This window comes from Hyperolius riggenbachi, chromosome 9, assembly GCF_040937935.1.
Source record: "Hyperolius riggenbachi isolate aHypRig1 chromosome 9, aHypRig1.pri, whole genome shotgun sequence".
Classification (NCBI taxonomy): Eukaryota; Metazoa; Chordata; class Amphibia; order Anura; family Hyperoliidae; genus Hyperolius; species Hyperolius riggenbachi.
This window is the reverse complement of record NC_090654.1, coordinates 265,881,848-265,900,588: the sequence shown is the minus strand read 5'-3', so window position 1 is coordinate 265,900,588 and position 18,741 is coordinate 265,881,848. Positions and strand designations below refer to the sequence as shown.

The 18,741-nt window shown below is 46.9% G+C and overlaps 1 protein-coding gene across 2 annotated transcripts; it reads right to left on the bottom strand.

The window, feature by feature from the left end:
• Positions 1-878: 878 nt before the first annotated feature.
• Positions 879-18,519, bottom strand: RPS6KL1 (ribosomal protein S6 kinase like 1). 2 transcript variants are annotated; one of them, XM_068254524.1, is made up of 11 exons: positions 18,434-18,519; positions 15,807-17,012; positions 15,598-15,722; positions 13,901-13,993; positions 12,969-13,016; positions 11,260-11,392; positions 10,936-11,181; positions 7,427-7,516; positions 6,146-6,228; positions 3,562-3,657; positions 879-1,082 (listed from the first exon to the last, which is right to left on the bottom strand). In XM_068254524.1, the coding sequence occupies exons 2-11, from the start codon at positions 16,021-16,023 to the stop codon at positions 975-977; spliced, it is 1,239 nt and encodes a 412-aa protein (XP_068110625.1). In that variant the 5' UTR covers positions 16,024-17,012; positions 18,434-18,519; the 3' UTR covers positions 879-974. The 2 variants fall into 2 exon arrangements, with proteins under 2 accessions (XP_068110625.1, XP_068110624.1); XM_068254523.1 differs by having other exon boundaries at positions 15,807-17,015; positions 18,434-18,498.
• Positions 18,520-18,741: the final 222 nt, after the last annotated feature.

Here is an 18,741-nt window from a genome sequence, read left to right as displayed (position 1 = left end):
TTCCGGCTCTTCTCGGAGAATCGGCTCTTCTGAATCGGCTCCCATTAAAGAGCCGGCTCTGAATCGGCTTTTCATTAAATATCACTAGACACCACTCAGAATCCGAGTAAAAGCCCTGCCCCCGTCTCCATGACAACTCCAGACTGCTTCTCTGACTGGGGCAATCCCTCCTGCTACTGCTCTGCTCTGCCCCATACACTCCTACAAGCTGCAAGAGGAGGACTACATCTCCCAGCATGCCTCAGCGCCCTTTATCACACAGCAAATCAGACCTGTGTGGGGCGGCTGAGGCATCGGCTCTTTCAAAACTGAGAACCGGCTCTTGTCGTTCGCAGCAAAGAGCCGGCTCGTTCACGAACGACCCATCACTAAATAGAACTCAGTCAAACATCAGATAGGAGAACTGTCTGTGAAGCCCACAGGAAAAAACAAACAATCAGAGCCATCCTCTCAGGCAGTATTATTGAATGGAATGATTGCTGAGGGCAATGCAGACAGTTCATCTTTCACATACATTATTAGATATGGGTTTCTGTCTCCTGGTATGAGCATGTCGAATCCAGCGCAGATTTGGGTGCAGCTGGCGCCACCATAGACCGTAATAGGAATAGCGGCGCACACTGAGTAACTTTGGAAAACTGAGCTAGTTACTTTTAAAACGCCGTAATTCGGCCACCAGCAATAGCTGGAAGCGGAATTACATAATTTCCCCGCCATCCACGTGGACCTGGAGGGGGAATAGTAATTAACGCTGCAGGGACTTGTGCAGGAGCAGGGTAAGCAGTATATCGGCTGTATCCTGCGCCCAAGTCTCCCGGCAGCGATTGGGTGCCTCCTTTCATGCAGCCACTGCTGACCATAGTATCAGACACAAATAGTAAAGTCTTGTCATTTATTGTACATGTGACTAATGACATCACAGTGATGGGGGGTGGAGGTCACGTGATCACAGCTGCATGCTTTCTTGTGGAGCCTCAGCCCAGCTTGTGCCACTGGATGCCACTGAAGAAGGGGTGGGATTTAATCCTCTGTGCGCCCCCCGGGCCAAAGCCGAGGCGTCTCTCTGGATGGTACTGGAGGAGCTGCGGGCAAAAGAACACTGTTACTGACCACTACATGATACATCAAGGAATAGCACACAATACCCAGAACCCACAGCGTTCCCATAAGAGCTGTTTGAGTAAACAATTAAAAAAAGTGTCATGCTACCCACTATGGTTGCCATGGTTTCTGGTTGCCAAGTTTGCTTGCAGCAATTGCATCCAATCCATAGGCAGCGTTCCAGACCTAGCTGTCCTTTTCCAACTACTCCCCATTCAACCACCTGCAGAGATGCTCCACTTATGATGTCTCACACATGTAACAGCTCTCAGCCTGACTTCTCTCATTGCCTGCCCTGCATACAGCAACCTGCAGAGATGTTCCACCCCTGAGGTATAACAGCTCTCAGCCTGAATTCTCTCAGTGTACAACCCACATACAGCAACCTGCAGAGAGGCTCAACCTCTAAGGTCTCATGCATATAATATCCCTTCATCTGATTTCTGAGTGTATGAGCCACATACAGCAACCTGCAGAGATGCTCCACCCCTGAGGTATAACAGCTCTCAGCCCGACTCTGTGTACGACCCCCACACAGCAACCTGCAGAGAGGCTCAACCTCTGAGGTATAACAGCTCTCAGCCTGATTTCTCTTGGCGTACAACCCACATACAGAAGCCTGCAGAGAGGCTCCACCCCCTGAGTTATAACGGCTCTCGGCCTAAACTCTCTGTGTACAACCCACATACAGCAACCTGCAGAGAGGCTCCACCCCCTGAGTTATAACGGCTCTCAGCCTGAATTCTCTCAGTGTACAACCCACATACAGCAACCTGCAGAGAGGCTCAACCTCTAAGGTCTCATACATATAATATCCCTCCATCTGATTTCTGAGTGTATGAGCCACATACAGCAACCTGCAGATATGCTCCACCCCCGAGGTATCAAACTTATAACAGCCCACAGACTGACTTCCCTGAGTGTACACCCCAAATACAGCACCCTACAGAGGCACTATGGGAGGAGTGCATCTAAAAAAGGCATTCAGTCATTTGGGCCTCGGAGCAATGCGCATAGGAGAATAACTAATCTCTCCCTCACCTACATTTAACACTAACCAATATCCCAGGCACTTATGTACTTACCCACGCTGCTGCCTCCACAGAGAGCTGAAGTTCAGCGACCCTGTTTCACCTAAAATTAGACCTACTCCAAAAATAAACCCTAGCATGATTTTTTTTTAAGGTTGCTCGAAATATAAGCCATATTCCAAAATAAACACTAGTTACAGTTCAAAAAAAGGCAATATAAATAGTGTCCAGGCAGCTACTGTATACATGTGAAAAAGTAAAACCAATTGGCAATTGAGTGCAGATAGACCCTTCACCAAGGAAAGCAGACACCCTCAAAAGACCCCACAAGATCCAAAAGTGCCCAATAATAATAATAATAAAGGTTGGCAAATGCCAGGCTCTCAGTAAATGCAGATTGTTGTACATGGATACTAGAAATTATTCAGGATTTGGAGAGTTAGGATGATGTTCTAAAATGTGATGATGTAGTAGCATGGTGGCGTAGTGGATAGCGCTCCCGCCTTGCAACGCTATGTCCCCAGTTCGAATCCCAGTCAGGTCAACATTTGCAAGGAGTTTGTATGTTCTCCCCGTGTCTGCGTGGGTTTCCTCTGGGTACTCCGGTTTCCTCCCACATCACAAAAACATACCGATAAGTTAATTAGCTTCCCCCTAAATTGGCCCTATACCACGATACATATACTACACTATACATACATAGACATAAGACTATGGTAGAAATTAGATTGTGAGCCCCTCTGTGAGACAGTTAAGGACAAGACTACATACTCTGTACAGCACTGTGGAAGATGTTGGCGCTATATATGGTAAATACTAAATAATAATATACTTGAACAAATGTTGTTTTTTTTTGTAAGAATAAATGTATATTGTTGTCAATGGAATAAGACATCCCCTGAAAATAAGCCCTAGCGCATCTTTTGCAGTAAAAATTAATACGGGTGCATGAGAGAAAAACACCGCTCAACACTCAACCAAATCGACCAGGAGCAGGATGGGGTTTAGCTGCTATAAGTAAAGGTTTAACTGCTACGACTAAGGAGCGAGTGTAGCTTCGATACGCATGAGCTGATATGTCTCTGTCCAGAACCATTGTGTAATAATATAGAAAGGAAATCTGCTTGACAGGAAAATTAAGAAGACCAAGTCTTATTTTGAGGAAAACCGATACATAGCAGTCCAGCTATGTGTGCCACTTACAGACCTCGCTGTGGCTTGGAGTTTGGCTACTTGAACGCTGTGCGTCTGCTCTTGCTCGATAGCAGCCAGGGTTCCGCGTTATAATAGCTGAACTCCAACGCCCAAATTATACAGTTATCAGTCGGGCTATGTGACCTGCTTCCCTATGGGAGAAGCACCACCCCTGAGGCCAATCACATTCTCCCACACTGGGCGTTTCATTCAGTCACTGGCACCATGCACTCACCTCACTCAGCAGAGATATGGCGCCTGCACTGAAGAATTCTGGGTAAGGGATCTCCATCTGAGCACTGACTCCGCAGTTCAAATTCCTAGAAAGAGACTGAAGAGAGACAGCAAGTGAGAGCCAAGCACTTTGTGATGCTTTCATAGAGAGAAAAGCGCCTCCTGCTGAAAGGATTGGCAAATATCAGCCTGTAGACAAGGTACTACTCATTACAGTGGTACTGATTGAGGCAACCACTGGAAGGATCCCTCAAACACCTGTACTATAGTCTGGTGCCTCTCCTCCTGATGGCTAACCTCCTGAATAAGACACACGAGATCCCAGTGTGAGGCAAGATGGGGCGATTTCAGCACAACCAATCATGTATTCTGAGGGCTTCCATATTGTTAAGTATTGGGAGATCAAAAAAGCATATCCTCAATGTTGTGCCACAACACCAACCAGATACATGTATGGATACAAGGATATATGTAGATATAACAAATTATTTGAGGAAACAAAAAGGTATTTGAAGAGGATCATAATATTTTAATATATCAAAAATGTAGAAAAACTTCACAAATCTTCACAAGATTTCATCCATCAAAACGACATCCCAAAATGTGCAAAGATACATCAATATAATCCGTAGCTTGTTTAAAAGCGCCAATGTCAACTTATTTCGGGGTAGACCCTTCTTCAGGCCTTTACAAAAACAAAAACAATGAGTGGATGGTGCACAATGGCAGGACGGCCCGAAGGAGAGTGGGTCGTCCGGCCATTGTGCGGCATCCACTTGTGGTTATGTGATTGAGTGGTGTTTCCTGGCTTTATTATTGCCCAGATGTTACTGTATCATCTTATGCATTGCAGATGAGAGAACCTGAGGTGGGTTCTAAGAATCCTAATAGCACACAGAGGCTGGGTCTGCGTATAATACCCGGCCTCTGTTGCTATACAGCATAAAAAACACAACTTTTGTTTGGCTATTCTTACCGCTTATCACAAAACTTAGATTATGTTCCTGTCACAAGTTATGCTGAAGATATTTGATTCTGAATTAATGCTACAGAGAGTATTTTTTACTATGAACTGAGAAAATAAAAGTATTTTTAATGGTAAAAATCAATCTCATTAGCTCAGGAAATATATATTCCCGTTCACCCATTAGTGCAGCATCAGATAGTGCCAGAAATGTGCACAGGAGCAAGCCCAATCCTGCACAGCACTGCTTCTGCTACAAGACGTATATCTACTGACTCGTGGCTTAGATGAAGTCACAGAGGATGTAGATATACTGTAGTGGTGGTGGGTAAAGTGGTTAATACTGAGGAAACCTCTGGCTACCTAATACTGGGGGTACATCTGGCTACCTAATACTACGAGGCACCTCTGTTATCTATGCTGGGGGCATCTCAGCTACCTAATACTGGGGGTACATCTGGCTACCTAATACTGGGAGGCACCTCTGTTACCTATACTGGGGGCATCGCTGGCTACCTAATACTGGGAGGCACTTCAGTTACCCAATACTGGGGGGCACCTCTGGCCTAATATTCGGGGTACCTCTGGCTACCTAATACTAGGAGGAATCTGTTACCTATACTGGGGGCATCTCTGGCTACCTAATACTGGAGTGCCACCTCTGCCTACCAAACACAAAGGCTACCTAGAACCATTATCTGGTGTGTGTGTGTATATGTTGCAAAGGAGGGCAAAGCTGGGCACAAACCTTATAGTTATTCGGAAGGGGTGCAGGGGCCCCAAACAGTGATTTCTCCCAAAACACCTGGTTATAAACATTTAAACTGCTGTCACAGCAATGACTCTTTTTGGCTGAAATGTACTTGTCATGTTTGTCGGCACATACTAAGAGGGTTTTGCGGTGATGGACACTGCAGTGTGCCACAGGTGGACATTCTCTCACAGCTAGTACCAAAGACTGGGCCGATTTAGGAACCTTCACATTACTGATGGTGGCTATGCATTTGGCCTCGCTCTAGTTACAGCATGTATAGAAAAAGGGTATTCATGACCAGGCTTGGAGGCTACTGGCTGAACCCTAAAAGCATGCCTGTGCCTCTGTCAGTGCCGGTGGCAGAAAGACGAGGTGGTCCTCACAGTCTCTAAGAAAAGATACATATAACTCTGAGGAGAGATGACAGAGGTGGCGATTTTGCCTTTGATGACTGGCATAGACCTCGTGAAAAGCAACATCAGAAGATGAAGAGGAAGCGGACAAAGCAATTCCACCACAGACTTACCACCATGCGATAGGACAACACGTCATCTATGCCTGGGACAAATCCATAGAGTAACGAGTTCCTTATACCTACAGCATTGATTGGCAGACGGTGACCTCCTTCAGATGGGAAGGCCCACAGATCTCTGCTTCCCCGAAGGACTAGAGACAGTCAATGAAATGCTAAGAATTCTTGTCTGCACGCAAATGTATTGGAAATTATATGCAGCTTGCAACTGGGCCAATTCCTAGTGCTTTGCATTAAATTATATACAAGACAGAATTACTGGCCTCAGTCTCATTGACTGTTGCTACAAATTGCTACTTTTAGATAATTCATACCATGTGACTTCCTGGACTCACCTGACCACACAGCATCTCATAGAGCAGAACTCCCAGGCTCCACCAGTCGCAGGCCTCACTCACCGGCCCCACCCCTAGGACCTCTGAGGGGGACAGGAGAGAGAGACGTCAGTACATGGCTCCAACTCAGAGATTCATAAACACTGATTATTGTTGTTTCTACTATACATTACAGGGGCTAACCCAGGATTTTCAAGGAGGGGATTCCTGAAAAAGACATTAGACTAGAACTATGGTAAGATTAGATTGTGAGCTCCTCTAAGGACAGTCAGTGACTTGACTAGGTATTCTGTAAAGTGCTGCAGCAGATGTCAGTGCTATATAAATACATAATAGTAGTTAGAATGAGACAATGTTGCTTTTTTTATTTTTTAGGGGGGAGGAGTGTGGCAGAGAGATGGTGAAACAGACAGGAAAGTGGGAGAGAGAGATAAAAGAGTGGGGAAAGGTAGAGAGGGGAGTATTAAAGACAGTAAATAGACATGAGTGAGTGTCAGTGGGGAAGAAGAGAGTGTTCAGTTTGGGGTTACAAAAGACAGCGAATACAAATAATAATGAGGACAGCTGATATCTGTAATGACGGGGGAAGTAAAGCCTTCTGCAAGATCTCAACTTCCTTCTTCACTAGCACACAGCAGGGGCACAGGGCTGTGCTCATACTTGGCTCTGTGCTCTGTCAAGCTCCTTAGAACTGCTCCATGCTCTGTATACACGCTGGTGCTACATCCAAAGTCAGCTGCCGGGCAGAGGAACCCTGTCAGGCAGCCGATGGGCACAGGAATTCCATCTGGCAATCGCTAGGGCAGAGGAACCCTGTCAGGCAGCTAATAGGGCAGAGGAAACCTGTCTGGCAGTCGACGGGCAGAGGAACCTGTCTGGCAGCCACCAGGCAGAGGAATCCCGTTTGGCAGCTGCCAGGCAGAGGGACCTTGTCTAGAAGCTGTCGGGCAGAGGAACCCCATCTAGCAGCTACCGCCGGGCAGAAGAACCCCGAATGGCAGCCGCCAGGCAGAAGAACCCCATCTGGCAGCCACCCCTGGCGGTGGAACCCTGTCAAACCTCTGCTTCTTCACACCAATGGCACAATAAGTGCGAGCATTAATTCGGGGTGTTATGTGTCTGCATAGTGTGTAACTCATTGTAGCCACACTGTGCAGCCACATTATACATAACACATCCCTGCAACTCCTCATATTCCATTTGTTATATACCTGAAGCCATTAATGAGAACAACAAAAGGAGAACTATCCGCTCCAGTGCTGGAGACAGAGGGGTCTTTACCTGGAGCCACATAAAGCTTTTCTATGGCCTCTGGACAGCAGACATGGTCGACCTCTCGCCACTGGCCAAAGTATGTCAAGCAGACGTCACCTGTAGAGACACAAAGCATTCTGGGTAAACTAATGCTGCCTGGATAATATAGAGACCCCCTCATTGTGACCTTCCCCCCAACAACCCCATAACATCCTGTGCACAGCAGACCCCCACTCTCTCATACATACAACTAAGGAGTGGCCAATTCTGCGACAAACAACCAACAGCAATAGCCAAGGCATAGATCAGATGACAGAAGCCTGCCCAGGGCTGGATTTATCATAAGGCACTGTAGGCACGTGCCTACAGGCGCCTGATGATGGAAAGGAGGCTCACTTCCCTCCCCTCCCATATTGCCTCCTTCCCTATTCAGAGTCCTGATGAGAGTGTAATTGAGAGGTTACTCACCCTGCTCTTGGCATTCCACTGATGGTATCTCCCTTCAGTCAGGGGCATTTCTAGCTACTTAATACTGAGGTTCTTCTAGCTACCTAATACTTGGGGACACCTCTAGTTACTTAATATTGAGGGTACGTCTGGCTGCGATATCGGCACCGGAGACTTGGGTGCAGGATACAGCCCGTATATGGCTGATCCTGCTGCCGCACAAGTCCCGGCCGTATTAAATACTATTCCCCCTCCAGGCCGCCATGGATAGTGGGGAATGAAATAATTTGGCTTCCAGCAATTGCTGGAAGCCGAATTATTATGTTTTAAAAGTAACTTCAGCTCCGTCTTCTGACGGCGCTGAAGTTTCTTCCTGTGCACTGCTATAGCCGTAGTTCCTATTACGGCCTATGGTGGCGCCGGCTGCGCCCAAATCTCCTGCGCTGGTTTCAGCGTGTTCGCATCTGGCTACCTAATACGAAAGGACGCTTGTAGCTATGACGGGAAAGGGAAGTAGGGCTGAAGTGACAGCCAGAAACACTTGCGGTGCAGTTTAGTGAGCTTGTAGGTTCATGGAGGGCTGTGGACTTCTTGAGACGGCCACCCGCCGGCGACCTCCGCACTCCCTTGGCACTGCTCTCCTCTCCCCCTCCTTCCATTGTGAGGGGATGCACAGCTGAATGCCGCCGATTTTCCACTGTCTGGGCTGGTTACACACCCGGACTCACTGCTCCATACTCCTTCCACCAGAGTCGCATCCAACTTCACAGGTGCTAACCTTGTCACCTGGTACACGGAGTGGATCTCCTCCCTGGATTCTCATGTTACACCTTATGCCGTGAGTAATATTTGGTGTTACAGCTAAGGACCATCTGCGGACTGGGTGAGACTATCATGCTTTGCTGAATTGCTTCTGCTTTGTAAATCTTCATGCTTTGCTACGGAACATGTGCCAATTCTGATCTATTGCGGACTGCCTATTTCTGCTACATATATGTTTGTGCTCGCAGCGACTGATGCACATTGCATACTGCTCTAGACACATTGACTTCAGTGGGCAGATGATCTGCAGAATTTAAAAGTCTTTTGAGTTTTTTGAATTATTGTTTCTATGGAGCACCGGTGAAAACACCTTTTGGAATACAACTTTTCTGGCCAGTGTAGATAGTGCGTGTTTGGAGTGGCGTGCAAGGTGTGGTTGGTTGTTTGCTGGGATGGCCGTCCCATTTATCTGTTTTTAATATGTTTTATAACATTTAATAAACGCATTTTGATATTTTTGAAGATTATGGTTATAATTGATTTATTGGGATTACCTATAGTTCTTATTACCTCTCCAATTAGGGCTTGTCATGGAGGGCACAGTCTAGGGTGCCAGGACATCTGTGCCTGTAGGCTCCTGTGAGGTAAATCCGGGTCTGAGCCTGCCCATCCTCAGACCGGCCCCATAGATGTACAAAGCGATGAATGTGAGCCCTGCATTGTCAGCGCTAGCTGGGGGGAGGTGAAATATATGTACATAAGGAGAAGCCGGACCTTCGTATACATACAAGGGGGTGCGGTTATATGAAGGGCGCCACCAGCATCTTAATCTAATTTTCCCAGCAGGGCTTAGCAGTCCATCTGTCTAGACCGCTGGGAATCCTCTGTGGGAAATTCACAGATCACAGCTCCTAGGGCTGGCACTTCCACAGGGGCAAATTGGGCAATTGCCCAGGGCCGCAGAGGCGGCTGTACCCCAGGCTTCCCCAAATGTGACAAGTGCAGAGTATGTGCAGCAGACTGGATTCAACTGCCCAGCCGGCGTGCTCCGCCTTCACTCTGTGAGCCTCAGTTTTCGGCCCAGTTCACACTGGCGTTAAGTTGCAAACCGATCCATGAAAATGGATCTGATTACCGGTTGATCGCATCCATTCTCACTTTGTTTACCTCCTGATGCTTCCTGTTCAAATCCTACCCCCTCCCCCACCAGAAAAGTGTATTTTTCTATTTAGAATGGTCCGTTTCTTCACTAGTATGAAGAAATGTTCCATTTTATCATTGCCCCCAATGCAGCGCTTCAGCTTCCGTTTCTGTTCCGCTGGTCTCAGCGGTCCGGAAAAATTGCTGCAAGGGGGACGGGGGGAACTTGCTGTTCGTTCAGCGGATCACGTGGAACGGGTCCATTTGAATAGACGGATGTGAATGGATCCATAGGTTAACATTGAATCCATTTGCATCTGTTCCCTTCTGATCCAGGAACAGACAGTTTTTTATCACTAATGTGAACTGGGCCTTCATTCTCGTGGTGCAACTCTGTTTTCGGCAGCGTGTGACGTGAGTGTGTACAGCTGCTGGGTCATAGATATGAGGCGTGCTGCAAGAGATGAAGACAGAAGCCGAGTATGCCGGCCAGACAGGTTAGTGCGCTCTGCTGTACATACTCTAAAAAAGAAAAAGTGTAAAGGTGTTGCAAAAGCACAGCCACAGCCCAGACCTTAGCCTGACTGAAATGCTGTAATGGGAGCTTAAGAGAGCTGTGCATAAAAAAATGCCAATAAATCTCTGGATTCATATGAGGAGCAGGACAGAACGAATGAGGAGGACAGAAAGAAGGAGTCAGCAAGGAGGAAGATAGGGAGAAGAAAGGGGACAGAGGGATGGAGGAGAACAGAGGGAAGGAGGAGGAGAGAAAGAAAGAGGGGGACAGAGGGAAGGTGGACGATTGATGGAAGATGAAGGATAGAGGGAAGGTGGAGGACAGTGAGACGGAGGACAGAGGGAAGGACGAGGACAGAGGGAAGGTGGAGGAGGACAGATGGAAGGTAGAGGACATGGAGAAGGTGGAAGACATGGAAAAGAAGGATGATGAAGGGAGAAAGGACATGGAGAAGCAGGAGAACATAAAGAAGGTGGAGGATATGGAGAAGGTAGAGTACAGAGCGAAGGTGGAGTGAAGGTGGAGGGATGTAAGGTGAGTCAGGACAGGGATGCCTTGCATGTGACACTTTGCAACTTCTGAATAAAAAAAAATAGAGGTGGAAACCATTTGAGCCAGTAGTGGCAGTAAAGCAGACTCTACCTGGAGAGGGTAATAGGACAGAACTCACCTTTGTCACCCATCAGCAGGTTGCGAGGATTCAGATCTCGACACAGCACCCCCTCTTGGTGAAGAGTATCCAGTGCCAACACAAGCTGAGCTGCCCATAATCTGACCTGTGACTCCGGCACACCCTCTGTTGGAGGACAAGGTGACAGATGGCACTGGGTGACACTCTGATCCCTTCTACGGGTGGTTGTGGTGGACATTGTGTCTGGAACCTGTAATTTCCTGAGATGTTCCCAAAGACGCCCACCTGCATGGAGAGAGGACAGTCAGTGGCTGGAAGAGACATGGACATTACACCCTGATCAGGAACGGTCCATCAACTGACCTGAGACCTGCTGGAGCTGGAGGTACACAGAATCATCACTGATATAAAACTTCTGCAGTGGCACCATGTAGGGAACTCCCTGAGGAATGATGGTGACTGTCCCATTCCCACAACGTCCAGACTTCATCAGAGACTACAGGGAGAGGACAGAGGTGAAGGGACATACGGGACCAGGAGACAATCATTGGTCTGGCCACTCTGGTATCCTTCCCACAACGTATATTGACAGACAAAATGGCCGCAGCTACGTCTGGCGGAAGAAATCAGAGGAGGCCAGACAATATAAGCTGCCATCTGAACTCACGTGTTTCTAGTGAGGGAGATGAGCCCTCAGCAATGACAGGACCAGCCCCTCAGCATGCATGGCCGGAAAGTGCTGAGATATTCCATATTGTGATCCCTCAGCTTAGTGCCGCCACATTCGCCAAAGCAGGTGAACCGTGGCCGAAAAAAGTGAGCCGCGCCCACAAGTCTCCCTATATATGGCCAGCCAGAGAATAACATAAATGAGGGATGGAGGCTGATGATGTCACTTCTTAAGTTGGCCACTAATGGTACAATTTGCCGAACGATCGTTTACAAATAATTATTAGAAATTATCATTTGGGACCACCAATGGACAAAAATCTAACCAATCAGATCAGATTAATGAAATCAATCTGATTTTGGGATCGATCTTGTCAATCTGATCAGATTGGTTTGGAGAGTTTTTTTCCCCCATTAGTGGTCCCCCCAAATGCTCATTTCCGATCGTTCATACAAATAATCATTTGTAAATGATTGTTCGGCAAATTGTATTGTTAGTGGCGCCCTCAACAGTCCTGAACACAGACATACACAACGCCTCAAAGCAGGGACGAAACAATAATTTCCGATGTGTCTGATATGCTCCCGAATGATAACGGGATCGATTTTGTGCAGTAGTTATCTGAAAATCAATCCCATTATCGATTGGGAGCAAATCAGACATGTTGGAAATTATTATTTTGACCCGTCTATATGATGGAAAATTGTATTGTGTACCCAGCATTAGAAAAAAAAATTATCTGCCATCGCCTGCAGCCTGGAATCACTTTGTATTAGTGGGGTACACACATGCACGACCTGCTCCTGCTCTACACTTAATGAATATACAATTACCAATCAACTACCACTCTCCCCTGTAAGGAATAACCTTTCAGCAGCCATGATGCTCCTAAAGAGGTCCTGTCTAAAAACAAGAGCCATTCTGTTGATCCAGAGGAAGAAAGGCGAAAAACCCAATTTGATTGCTGAGATGTTAACATACATGTTTGTGTATTCTACAGCTGTGGATTCTAGATGGCATGATTCCGAAGAGCGTGGTATTTGTCATATCAATCTTTCGCCATGCACAAGCTAGAGCAGCGCGACCTACTGCTTAGAGAGTTGTACACCTGACAAGGGTGTAATTTTAGTTAACTGTTTAATGTTCTGTACCAAGTAGAATATGTAATATTTTTTTGGTATTCTTATTTGTTTCACTGATTCTAACTTGTCTCAAAAGGATTGGTTGAATATTGCCTCCATAGGTATAAACTCATGTAAATCTTCCCATAAAGCTAATTGCAGACTATCCAACATATATGTGTAAGGTGTGTCTGGTTTCCCGGGCCTGTGGGCTTCTGAGGAGACGACAGATCTGGGCAAATTACCCCATCAAACATGTCCACCCTCCCCCGAGCACTTACCTTCAGGATGAATGTTGCTCCTGAGGACGGGTCACAAACCAGCTGCACCTGTATTGAGGGGACAGAGAGATCATGGGGCAATGCTAAGATTAGGGCAAAGTGAGGAAGAGGAGGGGCCAGAGAGATGTGGGGAAGGGCACATGATGAGAGAACATAAGGGCAACAAAGAGAAGGTGGGGCAGATGTAAGAGATGGTGGGAAGCAGAAAAGGATTATGAAATGGGACCCCCGGCAAGATACTAGCCTTTCGCTCCCTCCTATAGTCTTTTTGGTAAACTGAGGTGAGAGACTGGTGAGAGAAAGTGGTAGCTAGGCCCCTTGATGCCCACTAGGCCCCCGGGCAGGTGACTAGGTTGCCTTGGGGATGATCCTGCCCTGGTGGGAAGGGAAGAAGGGCCATTGAGGCAATAGCACAGAGTTTGTGTGGGGGAGGGTGGGAGTATAGAATGTTGGTGGGAGTACAGAATGTTAGTGGAGGGGAGGAGTTAGGAGGTACAGAATGTGCGTGGGGGGGGGGGGGGAGTACAGGATGTTAGTGGAGTGGAGGAGTTAGGAGGTACAGAGTGTATGTGTGTGTGTGTGTGTGTGTGTGTAGAGGGGTAGGTGGGAGTACAGAATGTTGGTGGGAGTACAGGATGTTAGTGGAGGGGAGGAGTTAGGAGGTACAGAGTGTGCGTGGGGGGGGGGGGGGGGGAGTACAGGATGTTAGTGGAGGGGAGGAGGTAGGAGGCACAATGTGTGTGGGGTGGGGCAGTTGGGAGGGGGAGTACTTAGCATGTATGGGGGATTGATGAGAGTTCAAAGAGTGTGTGTGAGGAGAGGTTGGTATGTCAATATTCTATGTAACATTCTGGGGAAGGGGGGGGGCTTTCTTGTGTCAGCACAAATTTCCTGGTAGACCACACAGTATACAGTCATACACACAGAATTACCTTGTCGATAATCTGCAGCACTCTGCAGCGCTTCAAGTTTTCCACTGCTCCACTGAGGATCCTGATTGGTCGGAATCTCAGACTGCTGTAACCCTAAGATGCAGAAGAAGGTTACAAGTTCAGAGAGGAGCAGACAGGAAGGAAGGACAGAAGCCCCAATGGCAGACTGCTCCATCCAGTAGGGGCCACCAGAAATGTATTACTTTTGGGGTTTCCTGTCAAGTGACAGGCAGCCTATTGGGCCAATCAAAGTGCAGAGATAATGTCCTTTAAAGTGATTGGACCCACAGGGGGTCAGGGCAGGATGAGTGGAGTCTCGTCATTGCCAACTAGCAGGCATACATTTGTAGTGCTTGCTATGCAACTCTGATAAGGCATGCTAACTCTGATAAGGCATGTTAACTTGGATAAGGCTTGTTAACTCTGATAAGGCACGCTATTTGATATAGTGAATCCACCCCCTTGTGTTACTGTTCTCAGGAGCATCATGTAGGCAAAAGATGAGAGGAGATGAGGCACGAGATGGGTTCAGTCCTTTAGTAGTAAGTGGCACGGAGAGAGTTACCCCAACACCTGCCACATGCCAGTCTGCAAGAGATGGACCAGGGCAATCCATGCCAGGACCACGAAAAAAAAGGGAGACCGGAAGCCAACTACAGTGCAGTATACCTTACTACGGTGGCTCAATGCAACAAAGTACAGTATACTGGGTATTCACAATGCAAGCCTATGGGGGATTACCCATCCCCACAGATGCAAATACATTCAATTATACAGCTGGACGTGGCCATAAAGTATGTAAAACAGTTCAGAACAGCTAAAATATTAAGTATATAAGTGTCTTTGCACTATGTAAGATCTGATAAGGTGACATTTTCTTTTCTTTCTTTTGCTATCATAATCTGCCATTACCAAGTCTCTTCTACCTCCTAAAAAGAAAACGTAAACTTTCATAGAGTTCCTTTAAGCACAACGCGTTTCAAGGGCATGCAATACCTTCATCAGGCCAATAAAAAAAGCCAATTGGCAAAATAATGGCAGTACTATAATGGAAGTCACTATAATAGGGGTACTATACTCAAAAAAGCACAAAGATCTTCTGTGTGAGAATCTAGTGGGATAACTCCTTGGCGTCAATTCACTAAGCATTACCACATTCGGTAATGCAGAAAACAGCTGATTTTACCGATCACATGGTTACTGCAATTAAAAGTAAAATTACCAACTAGTGAGGATAATTACCAACTTGTGCCTTATACCCCAAGAAATGTCAAGAAATTGCAATTCACAAAGATTAAAGCAGTAACTTACAATCTCCATGCGGTAAAAGTTGACAGATGTAGCAGATAGCCAATAGAGAGCTCCACAGCTGGTGAGACTACCAAACAGGGCTTAGTAAACTGATGCATATTTTTTTGGTATTACTGAACTACCTCATGTGGGAAATCTTAGTGAATTTGGGGAAAAAAGTGTTAAATGCCGAATGTGGCGTTTTACCAACCTAAATTATTTTACCGAACTGCAATTAGTGAATTGAGGCCAAGGTGGGATTAGTCAAGATACGGTTTCCCAATAACATGGCCTTCACCACCTCTCTACAATACATCCTTTTCATGAGTATTTCAGGAGTCTCACATAAAAGTAACCTACTATGGTTTGTGCACAGCATCTCCGTCCACTGTAACCCTGCTACTAACCTCTGCAGCTCCCCATACATTTCCCAGAGGCCTCTGCAGGTGGCAATTAAAAATCTCTTCAGCACGTTTCAGGTATTGAGAGATTTTGCGTTTGACAGCTTCACGACGCTCCCGGCTTGGATCCACTGAAAGTAGAAAAGCAACAATATAGAAACAATGTTGTCATGACAAATGGAACTTATGAAGCAGGATATGAAGGAAGCACTGACCTGTCACACCATTCAGTAGCAACTCAACACCATGCTTGTAATGGCTGAAGGCAGCCTCATATTCCTCATTGGCATCTCGCTCCTGAGCTACATGGAGCTGTTTGGCTGCATCTACCAGATAGTCCCGTTTGGAAGTTACTTTGAAAGTCGGAGTTGGATCATTGGCCTTCAGCAAGCCAACTCTATAATGACAAGACAACTCTCTGTCAGTGCTCATTTTTCACCTTAAGTGTGAGGGTCTTAGGAGAGGTGATGCTAGAAGTTGACTAGGAGAGCCAAGGGAGTTGTGACACCAGGAGGAGAATTTAGAGGTCCCGAGCCGTGTCTAAGAGGGGAGTCTGGACGTCCTGGGCAGGTGTGACACTAACACAAGAGTTTCGTGGTACTGGCACAAAGGTGTGAAGTCTGGGGTGTTGGACAGTAGGAGATGATTTGGAGTTCCTGGCAAACCGTGGAAGCACTAGGAGAAGACACAGCTCCACAAGGAAGATGTTTCAAAAATGGAATTCAAGGGTCCTGGCAAGACTTCAGGAGGAGAGAATAGACGGATCCAGGAAAAAGTGGCATGTGGACAAGGGTTTTAGGGTCCAGAGTATATGTGTTAACAAGAGAATTGTTTAAGGATCCCAGATAGACATTTCATCAGATGTTGACGTTCAGAGTGCTTCAGAAGGGGTCTCGGATAGATATGACGCTAGGATGAGTAACCAGGTGTCCTGGGAGGAATGATTTGAAGGGCAGCATTCACAAGTCTTGAGGGCACCAGTAAGAGAGACAGGAGACCAGAAAGAGAATTCAGAGTTCCCTGGGAGGTGTGACAGCAGGAGAAAAAAACAGAGGTATGGAAGAGGAGCGCGTTCAGGATAATAATTTGTGGGATGAAAGGAAGAGTGTCACCAGAAGCAGAGGCTGGGATTCCCAGAGTGGAGTGATGTCAGAAGTGGAGTGCAGAGGTCTGAAGAAGGAGTGACATCAGGTGAAAAGAACAAAGGGCCCAGTAAGGTGTGATGTTAGGAGGAGATTTCAAAAGACCCAAGGAGGAGGGCCATCAGGAACGATCCAGGGTTCCAGAAAGGTGTGATATCAGAAGTACTTAGAGATTTCAAGAACCAAAAAAAGGTGATACCAGGAGGAGAGTTCCGGAGTCCAAAGTTGGAGCTAAACTAGGTGAGGCTGGAAGCCCCAGTGATGTAAGATGCTACAATCCTACTGGAAGAAGCAGAAATAAATGTGTGTTAAATTGTGAAATAAGCTCAGCAGGGTGGAATGAAAGAGGGATGACAGAGAGATGACAGAGGGATGAAAAACGGGTAACAGAACTATTACCAAGGGGTAATAGAAAAGTGACAGGAGTGAAAAAAGAGTGACAGAGGAGTGAAAAAGGAATGAGAAGTGACATGTAAATTGTACAGGAGAGCACACATGTAGGATATACAGGACACACACACATAGGATGTACAGGGGGGGAGGGGGAGCACACATGTAGGATGTACAGGAGAGCACACATGTAGAATGTACAGGACAGCACACACACATGCACAATGTACAGGGGGCACATATGTAGGAAGTACAGGGAGGAACACACAAGTAGAATGTACAGGAAAGCAAACATGTAGAATGTACAAGGAAGGACACACATGTAGAATGTACAGAGAGAACATATGTAGGATGTCCAGGGGCGGAGACACGTGTAGGATGTACAGGGTGAGCACACATGAAGCATGTACAGTGGGGGACATATGAGTAGGATGTACAGTTGGGGACATATGTGTAGGATGTACAGTGGGGAGCACATGTGTAGGATATACAGGGGGTGACACACACGAAGGATGCACAAGAGGGGGCACACATGTAGGATGTATAGGGGGGACACATGAAGGATGTACCACACACACACACATAGGAAGTACAGAAGGGGGCACATGTAGGATGTATGGGGGGGGGGGGCACACATGTAGGATGTATATGGGGAACACACATACATGTAGAATGTACAGGGAGGGCATACATGTAGAATGTACAGAAGGGACACACATGTAGGATGTACAGGAGGGACACACATGTACATGGGGGACACACATGTAGGATGTACAAGGGCACACACGCATATAGGATGTACGGGAGGGACATGCATGTAGAATGTACAGGGAGGGCATACATGTAGGTTGTACGGGGGGGGGGGGGGGGGCATGTAGGATGTACAGGGAGGTACACATGTGGGATGTACAGGGTGACACACACATGTAGGATGCACAGGAGGGGGCACACATGAAGGATGTACCACATACACACACACACATAGGATGTACAGAGGGGGGCACATGTATGGGTGGGGAACATGCATGTAGGATGTATGGGGTGGGGGACATGCATGTAGGATATACGGGAGGGACATGCACGTAGAACGTACAGGGAGGGCATACAAGCAGGATGCACAGGAGAAACACACATGTAGGATGTACAGGAGAGACAGACATATAGAATATACAGAGGAGGACACACATGTAGGATATACAGAGGAGGATACACATGAAGGATATACAGAGGGGACACCACATGTAGGATGAGTGGGGGGTGACATGTTGAAAACACACGGGGCCCCCTCCTCCCCCCAATCCCCATCTTACCTGCTGAAGGGATTTCCAGCATCAGCTGCAGCAGCTCCACCCTGCCTGCCCCCCTCCTCTTATCCCAGCCAGGTGACATCATCCCCAGCAGCCAATCACTGCACAGCTGACAATTAAAGAGACACACACCAGAAACAGATATGGTAAAAACACAGTGCAATAATGGCTAATATTATGTGATATATCTCCCAACTTTCCCTTTTTTAGAGGGACAGCCTCTCTTTGGGAACCAAATTCTTCTGTCCCTCTTTCTTCTTCATTTGTGCCTCTTTCAAGACTGATGTACAGCTATATGTAAATATGTGTAT

Excerpts from the sequence above, each read along its gene's own strand:
- RPS6KL1 (XM_068254524.1), bottom strand. The coding sequence starts at position 16,023 with ATGAGCACTGACAGAGAGTTGTCTTGTCATTATAGAGTTGGCTTGCTG. Across the intron at positions 7,517-10,935 it reads CCTGCTGATGGGTGACAAAG|GTGACGTCTGCTTGACATAC; the intron begins GTGAGTTCTGTC and ends GTGTCTCTACAG. Across the intron at positions 3,658-6,145 it reads ATGAGATGCTGTGTGGTCAG|TCTCTTTCTAGGAATTTGAA; the intron begins GTGAGTCCAGGA and ends GTCTCTCTTCAG.